A 20,312-nucleotide genomic window follows, 5' to 3' on the forward strand; every position below is an offset into this window, starting at 1 on the left:
ATGCAGCAGATAGATCAACCACTGATTTTTCTTCTAGATTGCCGTTACTTCTAATAGATTCTGTAACCTCTAAAAGTGGTGATTCTGTGCTGAAACCTACACAGAAACCAGATTGAGTTATGTGAGGGATGCCGTTCCTTTTAATATGACTAGTAATCAGGGCATTCACCACAGTTTGTAGCATTTTCCCCATTGCTGGCAATAAAGCGATAGGTCTAGTTAGTCAAAATTGATGGATGATCATTAGTCTTTTTCAGAAGTGATCGAACAAGAGCCTGTTTCCAGGCACTAGGACATTTTCCTTCCTTAGATGACAATGTAAGTAATGAATAGACCAAGACGCTGACAGAAGGTGCTGCCAGAGACAAAATATGGGGAACACAGGCATCCATTAGGGAATTTGATTTAAGCTTTTGGATAACAAGTCCAGATCCTGCAAAATATATTTTGTCAAAAGCTGTCAGAAAAGAACCAATGTTCTTTATGGTCCGCTCCGGATCAAGGCTGTTTGAGTGTATATCTTCAAGTCTTCAAAACTTGAATAAATCTTTTCCAGCTTTTTATAAAAAAAAAAATAGATCGACTATCCACCGGACATTGCATTGCAGGAATCACTTGTTTAGCTGCTTTTGAGATAATTTCACTATCTGAAAAATATCTCTGGAAGAATTTTCCACTTCTGCTATTTGTTTTAAACAGATCCTTGTTTGCCTTTTTGAATATCTTTAATATTCAGTGCTTTTTAATAAATCACCCTATCTTCATATTTATATTTGTGTTTCCATGCGTTTTCCAACTGCTTACATTTGTGTTTTTCGAGCTGCAAGGCGAGAGAGAACCAAGCTGTTTAAAAGACCTTCTTTTTCTCACTCTTTAAAATGGTTACCAGTTTATTAGGACCTTGAACAAGGGCCTTATTAAAAAAATTAACTGGTTCTTCAATTGTATCAGTCAGATGAATATGAAAATGTGCACAAAGGTCTTCTAAATTTGCAGCAGTTATATGATGCCATGGGCCTCTAGCTTAATAGCAGCAGTTGTTAACTGGAACTAAAAAGTGGTATGTCCACGTTAGTGGGAGGTTTTCTTTCATCACTAATGAGGGAACATTAGTAAATCTAAAGTCAAGTGTGCCAAGCAACAAACACATTATCACAAGAATGATCTCCTACAGTGCCGGAGATCTAGAACTATTTTCCTACACACTTTTATCGTACATTTGTTCTATAGTCACTGAGGTGTGTACTGAGGGTGTTTGTCCGTCATTTGTGCTTGGTATGAAAACAATTAATATATTTTGAAAAATTAAAAGATTACATTTTTAGCTAGATCTATTTCACACTCATAAACTAAGTTTAAGCAGCTGTATCCCTAAACATGCTGTACATAAACCCCTCTGAATATATTTTAAGTCATTAAGATTCACGAAGAATATTTTTCTCTTTGTTTCCTAATACTGTTCTGAGGTACCTGACAGTTTAGAGAACCACTACCTCTATAAGCACCTGTAAATGCTGGTAAAAAAATTGCTTGTAAATGCATCTCTCTGCACATTCTAATGAAGATGTGCCAGACCTCATCTAAATATTCACTGTATAATTTTTAGAGCGATGAAGAGTCTGCCCTCGGCAGGCTGCTGAAAAGCAAAACATCTAAAACCACATTGGCAGGTTAAAGATGGCAGCACTTTGTTCTGGGTTGATTTTATACGGGTGAAATATTGCTACATTGCTATCACTCTTTGACCGGGGTTGAATCCAAAACTATTACTTGATTTGAAAAGGGTTCGAATGCTTCTTTACCATTCCATGAATCCATTCAGTGAAATAAGCACATTGTGTCAGGACAACTAATGTCTGAAGTGACAAGACTGAAAAGACTATGCATGTTCCTAATGGTGTTCTAAGAAGTTAAAATGGTAGGTCCTACTGGTGACAATTTGTGATGTAGGCCACACTGATGATACGGGTGGCATTTGTGAACAATTCTTTAGGAGGCATGCATGATAGTACGTGGACGCCACACTGTTGGCAGTGCACAACACCAACTTGCCAACATTTGTTATTAACAAAAAACGTATTGTGGAGGAAAATGAAAACTACTGATTGTGCTGCTCTACCTCAGTGCTTTGGGGTCTCTTCACAACACTCTGGAACACGGGCTAGCATAGGAGAAGAAATTGTGGTCAGATGATTAGATACTTCGTAATCACATTCAAGGAGCTTCAACATGTCCTGTGTTCTTGCCACTTTTGTGGGTGTTCATGGCCTGTAAAAATGTGCAACCTGTATGAGAGGGAAGATCCTATCCGGATTGTACTGAAATTGATATGCACCTCATACTGTATTTGGATTAATCACAGTAAAATATACTATACTATATAGGGACTGTTGTTGCATTGTTCCCTGTGCTAAATTCTATAAGACACAAATAGAGGATATGAGCAGGACGTTCATCTACCTACCTTCAGTTCTGTGATTATTGCACTGGTGCAGTACCCAAGGGGCATCAGGAAGAGAGCTGGAAAATATGCTAAAAGTACGATTATGATCCTTGCCTGGGAACTAACAGAGATCTCATAGCTAAGGAAGAAATTAATTCTAGAAGGCCACTGAGTTGTATCGGATGAAGATTTCATTTTGCTACAGTGCCTGATTCCTGTAAAATATCTATTATTCGAAAGTTTGCTATTTCACTCTGAGGAAAACATTGGCCTAATATAGAGAGTCAAAAGGAAAGCGGCTTGGTGCACTTTGCTCAACATCACAATTTAGCAGGATATAGCTATAAACAGACAGAATTTTTAAATGTATTCATTCATGTTTATTATCTTAATAGTGGGGCAAGCAGACCCTAGAAGGTCCATGGCTGCAGTAATTGGTGAAGAGCAGGCTACATAGGAAAGTTTGAAACAAACACATCAAACTGAAGAAAAGAGGTGCCAAAATCAATATACACAATTCAAAAGTGCTAAAAAATAATGATTATGATTTCTTAGTAAGGGACATTTCCAGAGGAAAGATCATTAGTACACACCCACCTGCAGGAATACAGACACTGGCTGGTAAAGACACAACACCTTGGGAATATTCCATACTGAGACATACAACAAATGGTATCCATTCCTGCTTGTACAAAAGGTCAACGCTAGAATCCTTAAAAAGTCACAAACAAGGTTGTTTGCTTAAGCTGTTGTGAACTGTCAACATTTTAAAACAATATTATATATAATTATGGAGTCACAAAAATATTGTTATAAGTCAGTTATGACCATCTATTCCTTGCATGCGCCTTTTTTCTGTATCCCCCAATCACATACTGGTGCACATGATGTAGCTTGTGCATTGCATGTGATGCCTACATAATCAGCAATACATAAAACGAGGTAGGTTTTTGTCAAATTAGGTGTAGAAAACCTATACAAACTTACTTTTCGATACTGGTTTGATCCTCACATATTCTGTCTTCGATATTCTCGACCCACACCTCTTTACTAAACTGGATTACTATGCAAATGGTACCATGCAACAAACTGAATACAATTCCATACCTGTAGAACAGGGCTGAAGAAGATCCATGATGACTGTGTCGGCACCTTTACTGTAAACAACTATCTCATCTGTGATGGGGTGACGGACTACCACAGACATTCTCTTCCTAATAGAATCAAAGCCCAACGTGTGTAATAGTTCAAAGGTCAACCTTCCAAGATGAGGCAGCTCCACCGTTACCTGGTCGGGCAGCCTACCAACCAGTGAGCAATGATAGGCTCTTGCCGCATATACAAGGGCAGCTTCATCTGGGCTCTCAGCCTCATAGCGAAGTTCTCCATCCTCAGATTGAAACAATGTGGCTTTTCCATCCTGTTGTGAGTTAAACACAATGTTATTCATCTGAGGAGCGTGTGCCATCTTTTCATCTAATTTGAATAAAGCTCCTTCAGTTGAACTCGACGAATGCAGGCTCGACCCAATTCTTAGTGTTGATTTACTAGTAGCCAGACTTGGAGAACTACTGCTACTAGACCCCGAGGTTAAACGGCTGGGAGTGAATCTTCGGATGAAGTCCTCAATGGTCTTCACTGGAGACTTCAGTTCATGTCTAACTCTGACCTTAAAAAACAGATATTATATTCTTATGAGTGAGCATACAGGTTTTAAGACAGACAATGTCACAAACTGTAACAAAGTTAAAGACTGGAATAAATATAACCTATTTGTATCATCTATGACAAGAGTCCAATATTTCACAAATCTAATGACTTACATATATGGCACTGGTGCCACCTTCCTAGCTAATTTGCATTTTATCTGGCAGTGCACAAGTCACACTTTTTAAGTGTGAGAATGATAAGAACTCTCAAAAGACCATGTACACAAAATATTGCAGGACAGTTGATAAGTATTCTGAAGAAACATTTTGTATTTCTAAGCTGTGCATCCATCTTATAGATACGGACAAAGCAATATTTAATATGCAAATAAACAGAACTACAGGGTCGTATCATGAGGGTACTATGTAGAGCTGAGTGCCTGTGTTTTTGCATGCAAGATGCCTAAATATCATACTTATAACTCAAAATTTCTGTGATTTAATGCATAAACTTTAGAGAGAACAAGGCAGACCCCGCTCACTGTTTTAGACATGTTCTCAACACAATGCAGGGAAATATAAACAGGAGCTTCTTGCAGTGCTTTGTAAGGGCAGGGGGAATAAATTAAAAAAGAAAATACACTTATCTGCATCGTCGCTGCTTCTACCGCAGCACCACTCCTCTGCTGCAGGATGCAAGCATAGGCTCCCAGCCTGCCCTGCGCCCAATCCTGACGCTGCTCAGAGCAGCGTTAGGGTTGGCTCGGAGCACTCAGCCAGGGCGCTTCCAGGTAGACAAGGAGCCTGTGCGTGCTCTCTCCAGCCCGGCAACACAGTGCCAAGCTGGAGAGAGCACAGTGTACATGTGTGTTTGGTCGGCCCGAGACAGCCGGACAAACATACATGCGCAATGAGGGGGAGTGCACAGCACTCCCCCTCAGTGCTCGTCATCCCCAATATCCCGTCCCTTTTACTACAAAACGATAATAAACATAATTTATTATCGTTTTGTAGTAAAAGGTTTACAGCTGCTGGCGGAGGGGAAGGAGAGGGTAACGTACCTAATTATAAACCTGGTTGAGGAATTGAAACATGTGACCGAAAATGAAAAACGACAGGAACCTGACTTTTTAATAGTTCAATAAATATTAGAAACACATTTGCCTTGACGTCTACCCGAGTAATCGGCAAATATGAACAAGAACAATTCTTTTCAAGAAAGTTCGCCTCCTATGTGCACTAAGAAACACTTTTATACATTACAGCAAGTTCCACATTCTGCTACGCTATACTATGTACATTTCTTCGGCCTTAACTTAAAGTGTACTCTGCTATGCAACATGTGTTGTGCATTTGTGAAATGATTAAATATCCCTCGTTTGTACTGTATCTAACTGAATTTCTTAGTGACCCATATAAAGCTTCTGGACCCTCCCTGGTGCCTGGTTAGTTCTAAAGAAAACTAAAATAAACAATAAATATATAAAAACTAAAATACTGAATTGAATAATAGACATTTATATAAAAAAAAGTCTCAACTGATAGACAATCCATGGAAAAAGGCTGTAATCTTAAATGCTTTTATTTTTGACATTTTTCCAAAGTTGTGGCTCTCCTTAATGTCTCTGCACAGTTTTAGCACCAATACACCTCTAACCATCTTTCTCAAAGCACATATTTTGATCGAAACAGATGTCATCGTTCTTAGCTCCTATGCATATTTGAATGGCAATAGTAGTAAGGCTATGAAAAGTGAGCTTCCAAGCTTCTTTTATGTGCTGCCTTAATCAAATTTGTGAAAAAGTGATAAAGTTGGCCAATCTTGTTTAAGCCATTTAATTGCAGAGGCTTCCCAAGAACCCCAAGCCTTTTTATTGTAGTTTGGGACTCTTCCGGCTGAAGCCTTGATAACATGTTTCTACAATAGTTATACAGGCAAAACCTGCAGGTTGTTTTTTCCCCCGCGTGTTGAAGATTTTATAGGTGCTATGGGTTTGTGGATCCCCTGGAGGTAACCAAGAAATCACCCAAAATGTAGGAAAATGTCTTATTTTTTGGACAAACTGGAAAACATGATGTGAAAGACAGCATATATTTCTCAAAAATTGCATCAACAAAAAGGATTCCTGTGTTAAGATCATCCTCTTTCCAGCTTTCAGGAATAGGCAGCATCGTAAAAAAACATTGTTTACTCTCCAGTTTGCATTTTTCTTAGGTGTGGCCAATTTTCCTTATTGTTTGTGGCTTCTATGTATCGTGGGTAAGCCTGGAAAGCTGCATACTTAAAAGTGGACAAAATATGGAATTAATCATGAGGTCATTTGAGTAAATGCTTGATGGAAACTAGTGGCTAAAATTAAAAAAAATAATGACAATTTGTAGGAAAAAACAGAAATGGGTAGCATAGTTTATATCTGTATTTTTTTGTCCCAACGGGCAATTTATAAAAGTAAATTTTCGTAATGTCTGTCTGACGCTTCTGGTTGTAGACATAGATAGGGTTTGTTGGCTGTCCAAAATCATGCGATACAGACAGTCAACAACTGAGCTGTTGCTTATAATGATTTTCGACTGCATACCAGCAATGTATCAATTCACATTGTAAATGTAATTTAAAAAAATATGTATGAACGAAACCTATCCATTTCTGTAATGTGCTCACGATAATGAGTTTAGGAACAGTGCTTATTTGTACTACTCTGAATTTGGGCTTACCCATAATATCCTATGATTCACATGGCTTTTTGCAAACTTAATGGCGTGCAGGGTCCGTCTGCCACCTTCTCTGTTGGTCCATATGTCAAAACAACACCCAAAGAAATTGAAATTTCCTTATATTTGCCAAGGGGATCCTCTACACCTGAGAATAGCAGAAAGATTGCTGGGGTGTTAGGAGTCGGGCGCAGCTTGACACTAGGATGGGCCACCCCCACTAGTCTTTTCCCTGTGGTTATCCCCAAGCAGGGATCCACTAGGAAGAGGTACCCTTGTCCCAGAAGAGGAGCTTGCCCTTTCCCAGCAGTGCCTCTCTTGCTTTGACTGGGGCCCAGGGGCAGAGATATTCCCCTTGAGCATCAATCAAAGTGATAGCAATTAATGGCTAATAGTGCCAACTGCTTTCACTTTCACACTGTGTGACAGTTTGTACTGCCTGTCACCCAGTGTGAAATAATAATATTCTTGGAACATGAGGGAAGCTTTTGTTTCACATCCAGGGATTATGAGAAGACAGAAAATTCTTCTAAAGCAAGCCCCCAAAAGTATTTTCTGCACACATGCAGGGGACGAGATGTTTAAATTCTCTGCAGTGCGAAGGCAATGCAGAAAATGTGAATATCTTGTCCTCTGTGTTAAACAGGTTAAAGAATAAAGAAATAAACACCATGTTTACTATTTGCCTGATGCTGAATTTGATTTGCAAACATCCAAGAGAAACATTAAATATTAATAAGGGTGGATAGATTTGCTAGCAACAGGTAAGAGATCATTTGAGTAGTTAACTAAAGTTTCTGGAAAGGGGCACCAAAAAAAACACATAGATAAAGTGGAAGATTGTAGTTTAATGCCACATAAAATGTATGAGGAAATATATGAAGGATTGATACCCTAACTCTTTTCTGGCACAGAATATTGCTACTGCTGCTGCCATCTCCTAAATTTCAAGCAGGGTTTCTGTGGAAAAGTGGCTTGCAAGGAGGCACGATTTACAGACCACGGTTAGCTGGAAGGTTTCTTTATCCATACACTCAAATGAAAGGCTTTTTTAAACCTAGAATGTCTTAATGAATGAAATATGCCACATAAAATAACATTGCACTAACATTGTATTGCATTAAATGTGTTTTGAGTGTGGTTTTGGTAACGGTTGACATGGCATTTTTTCAACCTACCTTTTGCCTTGGCTGATTTGGAGAGGTCACTACAACAGTATTGCAGATGGTCAATGCAATGAAGAAGTCAAGAATATCACACAACTCAGGCGTAAGTCGGGACAGTGGCTGCTCATGGTGCCGCATGACCTGGAGATAACTGGCACATTCATTTACTTTTCCCAACAGCTTGGCATCAGGAGTAACATCTTTTTCCTAGAAACACAGAACCTGCATTAATAACTTAAGCCAACAATGTAAACCAGAAATATTTATTTGTTCCTTGAACTACAGAGCATGCTGTTATAATATATCCCTTTTTATTAATATATTTATTGCCAATTTAGGTCGAGCATTTGAGATTCATGTTTCTTTGAGTCCTTGAAAGATTTCCTCAGAAGGCCACATGTCCTAAATAAAATTGACTGTTTATGTTGGGTAATCAGCCGATTAAATTGATTTCTAGCAGGAAAGAGAGTCTATCCCAAAAGCTGCAAACTCAACATGAAAAACTAAATCCAAACGCTTGTACACCAGTGCTCTTTCACTGTGTCTCCAGTGCTATTTTACTGTGTCTCCTATCAGACAGTCACAACAATTTTCCAGGCTCAATTTCTTTACCTGCACATGCTTTTTCTTGTGTTACATTACTGAGAGATGTCTACTTTGCTCCACACTAACTTAGGTTTAAATTATCTACTTTTTATACTACAACATTGTGCATTTTATTAGCTCAACAGCAGCATTTTTTATTTTAAATTATTATGACTGGGACCCACTATAAAGCCCTCAACAAAGAAACATAATACACACAAGGAGCAAAAGCATGTTAATTATGTAGAGGCTATTCCCATGAACTTTTTCGGTAAGTAACAGACCTCTCTCCTTTTGTATGTCCAAGAGAAGCGTTCCGTAAAATATTTTTGATCTAACCAACAACCAGAAGGCTCGGGTATAGGGGCAGCAGAAAGTCTGGGAAAGAACATCAGTCAGTGTACAAATTACCGGCGGGATGTAAGAGGAGAAGATACTTAAGAAAGAAAGTTTTCTTGCTAAAGGAAAAGAGAATCAAATAAAAAAGTGAACTTTCACATATAGACTACTCCTACAAAAATGCCTGCAGGCAACGTGCAGCTATCAATCCCTACCTTTAGTTAAGCAGGCATAAGTTAGCAATGAAAGCACTACAACAATTCCAATAATAAAAAAAGAAAAATTGCTTTATCAAGCCACACATTTTAACAAATACAATAATAGTTAAAAATAGTGCCACAAACTAAACACACTGAAAAATTGATTAGCTACAACAACATTTGATACATGACGTCGCCCTCCATCATCCTCCCCATATGCTCATTACGTTATTAGGAGTATTATTACATCTTAATAAATGTGATAAATCCACATACAGATGAGTGTTTTTAAGCTACTTACACCATTAAAGCAGTAGCTATGAGAGCGAAAAAGAGAAACATGACTTTTCCTGATAACTAACCATTGGACTGCTGAAGGCTGTGTGTTTGGAGAGGATGCTGGCTCGCTTTGCTTCAGCTCTGCTTCCAGTGCGCCTGTGAGATTTAGTGCTCTGTGTTCGATGGACAACTTTAGCACTCTGGTGGCTGCTGGTACTGTCACGCCGGGGCAAAGTTCCACCTCTGGGCGCCATTTCCTCTTCTTCTGAGTCTGCTTCCTGGTACATTGCTAGACGCCTTGCTGGTCAAAGGAAGACAGACAGAAACATGTTAAAATTATGGTGAAAGTGCCCTTAAAGGTATACTTATCACTGTTTCTGGAAGACAAAAGCTTCTGCCCATTATATTAAGGTGGTTGGTACCCCAAGATTAAATTTCGCCAACTGAGCAACCCGCTGGATTAGAACCAAGGGCCAGATGTATGAAAAAATCAAATTGCGACTTGCAATTTGCGAGTCTGTGCGACTCGCAAATTGCAAGTCGCAATTTGACATGCAGAAAGGTGTCTCAGACACCTTCTGCAACTCGCAATGGGGTCGCAAAGACCCACCTCATAAATATTTATGAGGTGGGTCGCAGTTTGCGACCCCATTGCGAGTATAGGCACTCGCTAACATGGAGGCCTGCTGACGTCAGCAGGACTCCATGTTAGCGACCTGCCTTTTAAATAAAGGTTTTTTTTTTTTTTTGAAGTGCAGCCCGTTTTCCTCACAGGAAAACGAGCTGCATTTCAAAAACATCCGAAACCTTTTGTTTCGGTTTTTTCAGGGCAGGGAGTGGTCCGTTGGACCACTCCCTGCCCTGAAAAAATAATTTGGGGTCCATTCACAAAGGGGAAGGGGTCCCATGGGGACCCCTTCCCGTTTGCGAGTGGGTTACCATCCACTTCAAGTGGATGGTAACTGCGACTCCATTTGCGACCGCGTATGCGGTCGCAAATGGAGTTGCATACCACTCCGACTCGCAAATAGGAAGGGAACACCCCTTCCTATTTGCGAGTCGCAAATGCATATTGAGAGTCGGTAATGACTCACAATATGCATTTGTGCATTGCAAACCCACGTTTGCGAGTCGCAAACGGCGATTTTCACCGTTTGCGACTCGCAAAAGGGTTGCTACATCTGGCCCCAAGTTAGGTGTTCCACATTTGAACAACATCATGTCTTATGCAATTGAGTCTGCAAGCTTACAGCGTCCACATTGTGATACCTGTTGAAATTACACGGCAGGTAATAAGTGGGAAGGGAAACATCACTCAGAAAAACACAAACCTCTTCTGATCCTGCTATCAAAATTGATAAACTCATGCAAATCGAGGGTGTCTCCCTGATTGTAATTATATTTATTTAGCGCTTACTACCCCTGGCGAGACGTCAAAGCACTTTTCGGCAAGTAGCACGCTACTCTGGAACCCAAAAGGATCAGTGGTGGATTAGTATAGGAAAATATGAGTACAGTATTAGTGTGAGTTGATTTGAGCAGAGGATACGTGAGTATGTTAGTAGGTTTGAACAGAATAATGGAGGAACAGAGGAGGTAAGAATATAGAAGTGTTAACTGGGAGTTTATAGTAATGGGATGAGGCTTGGGATGAGTAAAGGAGAGATGGAGGGGGAAGATACTGTAGAAAGGAGTTAGGGAGATCATAATAGTAGAAGAGGTTTTGGATGAGTCAAAGATGAGATACATGAGGGAGAATATAGAAGGGTTGTTTGGGAAATCACAATAGTAAACTGAGGTTCAGGGTGAGCAAGGAACGGTAGAGAAGGGAAGAATTTAGGCACAATATTTTGGAGATCATATTAGTATAATGGGTTAGGGGTAAGCCAGGGAGAATGGAGGATAGATTGATAGAGGTATAGGGTGATGGGGAGACAGAGTAACGCTTACGAGAGATATATTTTAAAAAAATATAGACATATTTGTTTTTCTACTTGTACAGTACCACTAAGGTAATAAATTGATACATAAATACATAGTAACGGAATATATGTGTAAGGAATATAATAATGGATATAATATTTTGAGATTTAAAGTTATGTTGTGTAAATATAGAGTTTCAAGATTAGCAATATTTGATGGTAATTTATTTGTGTACTTTGCTAACATTATTTTATCTTTACTCAATTTTCCATAGCAAAATGTTTGCTGATAAAATAGTTAGGTTAACATTTACTCATTGTGACAGCTAAAATGAAAGCAGGGATTCATAAGTATCTAATCTAACAACTTATCTAGGAACTATGCAATGACGTACGAACAGGTTAAGCACAGAATTATATTCACATATATATGTATACATATATAAATACATTGTATATATACTTGTATGTACATATCCGTACACATATATACATATATATGTATACACACACACACACACACATATATACATTTAACCATGAGTAAATATACATTTCTTAAACAGGCTAAAAGAGTATGTACATATTTTATTATTATGAAATAGTAAGTATACATATTTCCTAAAGACATACACATACCTAGAAATATGCACATAATCAGTTTATAAATGTTTCCCTACACAGACATATGCAGTCCATTGCTGTTTGGATATGGTGGTTATGAAGGAAAGAGACAACTATGGAGTAGTCTTTTGAAGACAAGATAGTTATCCGTGGATCTTATATTTGGGGGCAATGAATTCCATAGTTTGGCCGCTTGAACAGAGAAGGATTTACAACCTATTTTTTTTTTCTTGTATGGTGGTGTTTTAAGGCAGGGTGCCAATCTTGAGCGTAGGTTTCATTGTTGAATGTATTTGATGATTTTATTCCTGATGAAAAGCGGTCCTCTCCATGCAGTGCTTTGTGGGTGATACAAAGCAGCTTGAAGGTAGATCTTCTGGAAACCGGTAACCAATGTATTGCCTTCAAGGCAGGGGAGATGTGGGCTTGTGGCTTCACATGTAGTAGTAGTCTGGCAGCCCAGATCTGAATGTGTTGTAGTTTTTTTCATAGTAAATAGAGATGATCCATGGTAGAGGCCATAGGCATAATCTAGTTTAGAAAGTACAAGGGAGATAGTAGCCTAGACCTTGTGTGGAAATCCGAGGTGGGGAAAGATGCATCGCAGAGTTTTCAAGGTGATGAAGATTGATCGTACTAATTTGTCATAATGGGCATTCATTATTAACTTGGAGTCCATGGTAATTCCAAGGTTTTTAACTTCCTTATATACTTGAGGAGGTGGTCCCAGATCGTCAGGCCAGGCACACAGTGGGTCATAAGTTTTTTGAACAACCCCATATGAGTATTTCTGTTTTGGCAGCATTTAGTTTGAGGTGGCTCCACGTCATCCACTGATAAACAACTCTGAGGCAACTGAAGAAGTTTCCAATGTCTTTGGGGCATTCCAATTTAAGGAGTATTTGTTTGTGATCTCCGTAGTTGTAACATGTGATTTGAAATTCATTGATCGAATCTGGTGATGGCATGATGTAGATGTTGAAAAGCATAGGTGAGATGATTGATCCTTGAGGGACCCCTGCTTTTGTGAAGTAGGGTTCGGACAAGATGGGGGGAGAATAGATGACATTTGTTCTGTTTTGAAGGTAGGATGAGATCCAGTTGACAGCAGTTCCTTCTATGCCGGCTTTGTGGAGTCTTTGAATTAGGGTGTCATGGTCAACGGTGTCAAAGGCAGCTGAGAGGTCCAAGAGAAGAAGTGCAGCAACTCCATTGTGGTCGACTGTGTTTTAAGATCATCCCAGATTGCGTTGAGTGCAGATTCAGTGTCTGTTCCTCGGCAGAGTCCAGTTTGGTAGTCTGAAAGTATAGCGTTATCTTCAATGAGTTGTGACATCTGGGTGAATCAGTTTGCCCAAGAAAGGTCTATTTGTAGTTGGTCTGTAGTTGTTGGGGTCCTATGGGTCCAGGTTTGTTTTCTTTAACCCCACTAGTGTGGTTCACAACCAATGGTCGACACCAGGTAGGGGTTTGAAAAATGTTTTTATTTAATAACCTCTTGGGAGACAAGGAAGAGCTTTCGTGTCTCCTGTCCCCCCCCCCCCCACCCCTGTGATGTCAGCACGCATCAGCGCTGACGTCACACTGCGTTTTCCCAACTGGAGCAGGAAGCAGCAGGTAAGGCCACTTTCTGCTCTGGTGGGGAAAACGGACCTGAAAGGGCCTCCCCACCATTCGGAAAGGCCTCGTTTGAAAGAGGATATTCTCCTCTTTCAAACAAGGCCTTCCTGAAATGGTTTCCTGGCTGTGGATTGCAGCCGCGCTGTGATCCACAGCCAGGACCAAGGATTACATGGGGGGGGGGGGACAGCCCCCTCTGAAAACGGGCCCCAACACCCCTGGGGGCATATATATTTTTTGTAAAATGTTAGTTTACCCCGGGGGTGCACAATTTTTTATATATATATATATTTTTTTTATGAAACTGACAGGGGACGCCTGTGAGCAGGGCTGAACCCCTGTGGGGGGCATTTTTTTTTTTTGTAGCTATATGGTTTCCCTGCGGAGCATGATTGCCTCCCCCGCAGGGAAACCATACAGCTATCTATGTACATAGATCTATATATACTAGCAGATAAAAGATCACAAGTAAACAACAGCCAGCCATGGCAAAAAACTGGATTCCAAATGAGTCACAAGAAAATGTAATATCGAAGAAAGAAGTGACTCAAACAGATGATCTCACCAACGTACAAAAATATATTTCCTCTACAACATTTGAGCTTCTGCCTTTCTCAGGTAGTACAAGATGGTTTGCTCAGTGGCTACATAGCTGACACTGCTTCATTTTCAAAAAGCATCATGAGTGAAGATTCCAATTGGAATGTAGAATCAATGCAGTCCTGAGAACTGGGGAAATGTGAAAAGAATTCTCTGTATGCTGCTGGCTTTACTGCTTTCCAAAATAAATTTGGACCTGTTTGGGAGTGCGCTTTTGTTCGAGGATAACTTTGTTTGCACATAACTAATGGTCTGTCCAGCCGTGAAGGCAGCACCACTGCAAAAAGAAAGCAGGTCTGTGTGTCTCTACTGTATTGTCACATATAGAGCACCAGGATGGAACATTTTCAGCAAAACCCAGTAACTGTACTTTTAATTTGCCTACAAAGGTATTCAAATGTGCAATAATGATTTGTTTGGCTGCAGCAACCTACTAAAGATAAAATGAATAATCTACTAAAGATGTTATGTAAACGTGCAGGACTACCTTTACCAAGATGCACTGTGTAACTCACTTAGAGTATTTAATCAAGCAATCAGGTGCCTGCAATTATTTGCTGAACCCAAGCATTTGGCCTGTGATCAAGGACGGGGATCTCTGAAATGCGTAAGACCTGGGGAAATGTGAAAAGAATTTATGCTGCTGGCTTTGCAAAATAATTTTTAACCTGTTTGGGAGTGCCCTTTCTTTAGAGGATATCTTTGTGTGTGTATATATATATATCACTTTTGTCATAGTGTGTGTGGTTTTCCTGGGGGCTGGATCGGCCACATGCTGAAGGGCACTTCTGCTGGGTGGTATAGAGGGAATCCGAAGAGGAGGTCATGGGAGTGGGAGCACCAATAATGATTGTCAGACTGAGTGCCAGAGGCACTAAAGACTGTGACGATTGGTATGTGACAAGGTGAATTAATAGTGTATCTTTTTTGTTTTTTGAGTGTCTTGAGAGAACGTGCTGATTGAGGGAAGAAGTGAAGGCAAGGTGACCTCTACTGTTGCACGCATCACACACACACACCCACAAGCAATTTTGTGACAGTCTACGTAGGCTAGTGTTTCAGAGCGACAGTTTAGCCAGTAGCAGAGATGGCATCTCGTTGGATGACTGCTGCTCAAGCCCCAACTCGGGTTATAGAGGACAGCTCTGACGTAGGATCAGAGACTGAGACAGCAGATACTGAGACAGCATCTGAGGGATAGGACAATGGTGCCGACTCTGGGAGTGATTTTTCAGTCTGAGGAGTCCCATCCGACAACTCCTCTTCCAGTGATACTGAGGGATGTGATGAGGACAGTCCTGTTGTCCCTTCGCAAGCACAGTCTGTGCAGTGAGACAATAGCGAGTTAGCCCAACCCAGAAAGCAGGTGCATGCGGCGGCAAGCAGAGAGAGAATGCTCTCTTGGGAGCTCCCCAATTTAGTTCAGTCCCAAATTCTACCGCCCAAATCGTACTGTGGAGACATCAAAATTATCTAGCACAAAACAACCTCATTTTGTAAAGCAGGCACTTGCGTTTTTGGTCCTGGGTTCGGCAGCCATATAGGAAAACCTACGAAACCAAGACATTTCTGGAAACTAGACACCTGGGGGAGTCCATGGAGGTGTGGCTTGTGTGGATTCCCCAAAGCTTTCTTACGCAGAATACCCTGCAAAGGTGAAATGTTTTTCTTGCATTTCTGTCAGACTAACTACAGGAATATGCTGGGATCCACAAAATGCCTACCACCCAGTGTTTCCCCACCTGTCCTGATAAAAACGCTACCCCACTTGAGTGCCTGTACCTAGTGCCTGCGTAAGGAATGGGTCACCCCAGGGTCAACAGTTGCCCTCATGTAAGGACTAACATTGACTGTTGTGTGATCCATTCCTGACAAGGGCACGAGGCTTACCCACACATGCAAGGTACCATTTTTATCGGGCGACTTGGAATGCTGGGTTGAAGGAAATTTGTGGCTCCTCTCAGATTACAGAACTTTCTATCACCGAAATGTGAGGAAAAAGTGTTTTTTTTGCCAAGTTTTGAGGTTTGTAAAGGATTCTGGAAAAAAGAACCTGGTGAGAGCTCCACAAGTCACCCCATTGTGAATTCCCCTAGGTGTCTAGTTTTAAAAAATGTGTAGGTTTGCTGTTTCCCGTGGTGCCAGCTGAGCTAGAGGCAAAACTCCACAGCTAGGCACTTTATAAAAAACATGTCAGTGTTCTTTGGGAAAATGTGATGTGTCCACGTTGTGTTTTGGGGCAGGGGGAGTGGAGGGACTGCAAGGTAAATGTATGAGTGCAGGGTGACCTGTGTGACTGTGTGCCGGGTGCCTGCAGGATGAGTGGTGTGTCTGTGTGAGTGCAAAGGGACATGGATTTAGAAGCTGTAGCTACTCTTTTGCACATTTATCTAAACATAAAATTAACTTTTCAAGTTGAGTTAGTGTTGGTTCAGAGTTTGATGGGTGACTTGGAGACTTTGAGGCTCACAAGTGAAAACCCACAATGGTAAAATATCTTTGCTGTGGTGGGGAGCAGGACATTTTCTCTATAATGACCTCCACTTCTTTCTGGAATTATGCTAACATCATGAAATGTATAACCTAAATATAAAACGACCTGGAGCATACACACCTTCACAAACATATATGCAGAAGGTGCATTTACCCACAAAACTGTTTTTGACACTGGTACCTGTGACATGTAGGTTACACTTGGATTACTGCAGCAGAGACTCAACCTTCTAAGGTAACTTACCGAGAGTACTTGTAACTTCGGGTCAATATTTCAAGGGAAAGCACAAGAAAATTGGAAAATCTGTGGTGGGTTTTAGTAAAGTATTCAGTGTGTAGTCCAAGAAGTGTTACTGGTAAGCAATACCTCTAATACCATTCCCACACAATGTAAGAGGTGCTATGAAAAAGGGAGACATTAACAAAAACAGTAATTGAGGTATACTAAAACCAGATGTCTCTCATGCAGTGAATCCTCTCCCTCGCCAGTTAAAGAAAATATACTCTGCTTTCCTACATTTCACATTTTCTATGTCAATACAAATAAGAAAATATGTTTTCTCTCTGTATTTACACGTACAAATCTACATAAACGAAAAACAAGGAGCCTTGAATAAGAGGTGCAGTCTATGAGTTTTTCACGGACTCTTGGTACTGAAAGTTTTAAGATGCTTGCCATATTTTTATTCCATGATGACATACATAGGTGTTGGTGAGCCAGGCTTGGACGGCACTGATTATGGAAAAATAATGGCTGAATTTGGCACGTATGCTGACAACACTTTTCTTGGCCTTCATAGACTAATACAGTAAAGAAGTGGAGAAGCTGTTTAGGTGCCTATTCGAGTGGGTTTATGTTTGATCTGAGGCATGTAGGGCATTCTGCAAATATATCAATTAAGTATTATTCCTCGGGTATGTTCTGGCTAGTGTCTAAATAGTTTTCTTGACATTTGAAAAGTAAAATACATTATTTGCACCTCCCCTTTTTTTTAAAGGAAATTGGGGTATGTTTTTACATCGAGCCTAGGTTGCGCATATACATCGTCTCTGAACATTATGTGGGCTTTCACCATGCCCAGCACAGGCCCATCACTTTCATTCCTTCCTTGGTCTGCCTTTCAAAATTCCCTTGATTTCGTAATGCTTTACGTGTATCCCACCTTGAGGCTGCTTTGTTATCACTGTAGCTACTGATCCTATTACATGAATTAATGCACAATCGGCCATATACCTTAGTGTGTGTGTTATTTGAATTTCGATTTTAGGAGCGCTTTACATGAGTACCACTTCCGTACAGGTTTAGCAGTTGAAACATATACAAACTGGTGCATTTTAAACAGAAAAAAACACAGAAAGCCTCAATGCAGCTCTCCGGGCACAGCAAGAGAGCCGATACTACAATATTCACTGCACTTGCGAAATTCACCCGATAATGCCTTGCAGTGTATTTCTTTAACAAAACATTTTGGCCCATAACTCAGCCTGTGGTGGTCCTACGACAATGGGACCACCGCCACAAAACAATTCAGCACAACGCGCTCTTTCTGTCTGGGTCACATCTGGGTCCCCACACTAGGTTCGGAGGACCCCAAAATGGCTGAAACCTTTTTTTTTATGGCTGGGAGCAGTTTGTGTTTTCAGGTGCCTTGTTTGTAAAATTACTGCAGAAGGCCTGCTAGGCTTGAAAATGTGTAAGGCACTAGGGGCCAGATGTAGCAAAGTATTTGCACGTCGCAAACGGCGAAAATCGCCGTTTGCGAGGTGCAAATGCCTCTTTGCTATGCAGAAATGCATATTGCGAGTCGGTACCGACTCGCAATATGCATTTCCGACTCGCAAATAGGAAGGGGTGTTCCCTTCCTATTTGCGAGTCTGAGTGGTATGCAATACCATTTGCGACCGCGTACGCGGTCGCAAATGGCATCGCAGTTACCATCCACTTCAAGTGGATGGTAACCCACTCGCAAATTGGAAGGGGTCCCCATGGGACCCCTTCCAGTTTGTGACTGGACCCACAAATATTTTTTCAGGGCAGGGAGTGGTCCAAGGGACCACTCCCTGCCCTGAAAAAATACCGAAACTAAAGGTTTCGGGTTTTTTTTAAGTGCAGCTCGTTTTCCTGTAAGGAAAACGGGCTACACTTAAAAAAAAAAAAAAACTGCTTTATTTAACAGCAGTCACGAACATGGAGGTCTGCTGACTACAGCAGGCCTCCATGTTTGCGAGTGCCTATACTCGCTATGGGGCCGCAATTTGCGACCCACCTCATGAATATTCATGAGGTTGGTCATTGCGACCCCATAGCGAGTTACAGTCGGTGTCTGAGACACCGTACTGCATACCAATTTGCGAGTTGCAAATTGCGAGTCGCATGGACTCGCACTTTGCAACTCGCAAATATTTTATTTGCTACATCTGGCCCTTGGCCCTCTAGGGGCTAAATAGATGGTTACACTGCATTATGTTCTGCCATTCTCTTTTTATGTGGTTATGCCCTCTGCGGGCTGACTATATGGTTACATGACCATTTTTCTTCCAAATGCTATTTTTATTGTGGTGTCCTCTAGGGGCTATTCTGAGCATTACAGTCAAGATACTACAATATTTGCTGAGCTCAGAAACTCGCCCCATAAAGCTTTGTGGGGCATTCTTTTTACAAAAACATTTTTGCCCATAATTCACCCTGTGGTGGTCCTAGGGCAATGGGACCACCATCAAAATGTTCAGCAGGACACACTCTTACTATTTAGGTCATCTCTGGGACCCAACACTAGGTTGGGGGAACCCCAAAATAATAAACGCTCCCACCATTCAGTGTCTCTCATGGCTGGAACTTTTATTGTACAGCTGGAAGTAGTTTGTGCTTTGAGGGCCTTGTTTGTAACATTATTCTAGTAGGCATGCTAGGCCTGAAAATGTGTAATGCACTAAGCCATGTAGGGTCTAAATATATGTTTCACTACATTTCATTCTGCCATCCTGTTTTCATGTGGATATGCTCTCTAGGAGCTGAATATATGGTCACATGACCATTTTTCTTACAAATTTTATTTTTAGTGTAGTGCCCTCTAGGGGTTGTTCTGAGCATTAGAATCAAGATACTACAATATTCGCTGCACTCCAAAACTCACCCCATAATGCTTTGTGGAGCATTCCTTTTACAAAACATTTTTGCCCATTTTTTGCCCATAACTCACCATGTGGTGGTCCTAGGACAATGGGGCCACCATCAAAACAATCGGCACAACATGCTCTTTTTGTCTAGGTTATCTCTGGGTGCCTGCACTAGGTTGGGGGGACCCCAAAATAAACGTATAAATAAATATAATATATAATGGCAACATTTTCATTTTTTCCTGCAGACAGAGGAAGAAGGTAAATGGAAGAACTTTAGTTTTATGTATGGCCACTGGATCTATGTGGCAGAGAGGACCAAATTATGCAGCAGGGTTGACGAATTTATGTGTCAAGAAAAGTCCAGTTATGCATTTACAACACCAATAGCTATAACTCAAGCAAATGCACAACATATTGCAGTGCAAATGCTTATTTTGACATGTATATAGTAAAATGCACCAGTTGCACCAACTTTTTCCACAATGTTCTTGAATGGGTAGAACACTCCCTTCTTCAGATTCAGGCTCGCATGCTATACAAGACCACAGCCTTCCATTCAA

General features: G+C 40.7%; 1 protein-coding gene across 1 annotated transcript in view; it reads right to left on the reverse strand.

The window, feature by feature from the left end:
• The window catches only part of ATP10A (ATPase phospholipid transporting 10A (putative)), a 1,009,168-nt gene that overhangs the window by 229,607 nt on the left and 759,249 nt on the right, over window positions 1-20,312 (reverse strand). Inside the window, exons 8-10 of the mRNA XM_069204275.1 lie at window positions 9,457-9,674; window positions 7,983-8,177; window positions 3,551-4,112 (exon numbers count right to left, since the gene is read on the reverse strand). Coding sequence (XP_069060376.1) covers window positions 3,551-4,112; window positions 7,983-8,177; window positions 9,457-9,674 — 975 coding nt within the window. The remainder of the gene's footprint in view (window positions 1-3,550; window positions 4,113-7,982; window positions 8,178-9,456; window positions 9,675-20,312) is intronic.

This window comes from Pleurodeles waltl, chromosome 8, assembly GCF_031143425.1.
Source record: "Pleurodeles waltl isolate 20211129_DDA chromosome 8, aPleWal1.hap1.20221129, whole genome shotgun sequence".
NCBI classification, from domain to species: domain Eukaryota; kingdom Metazoa; phylum Chordata; class Amphibia; order Caudata; family Salamandridae; genus Pleurodeles; species Pleurodeles waltl.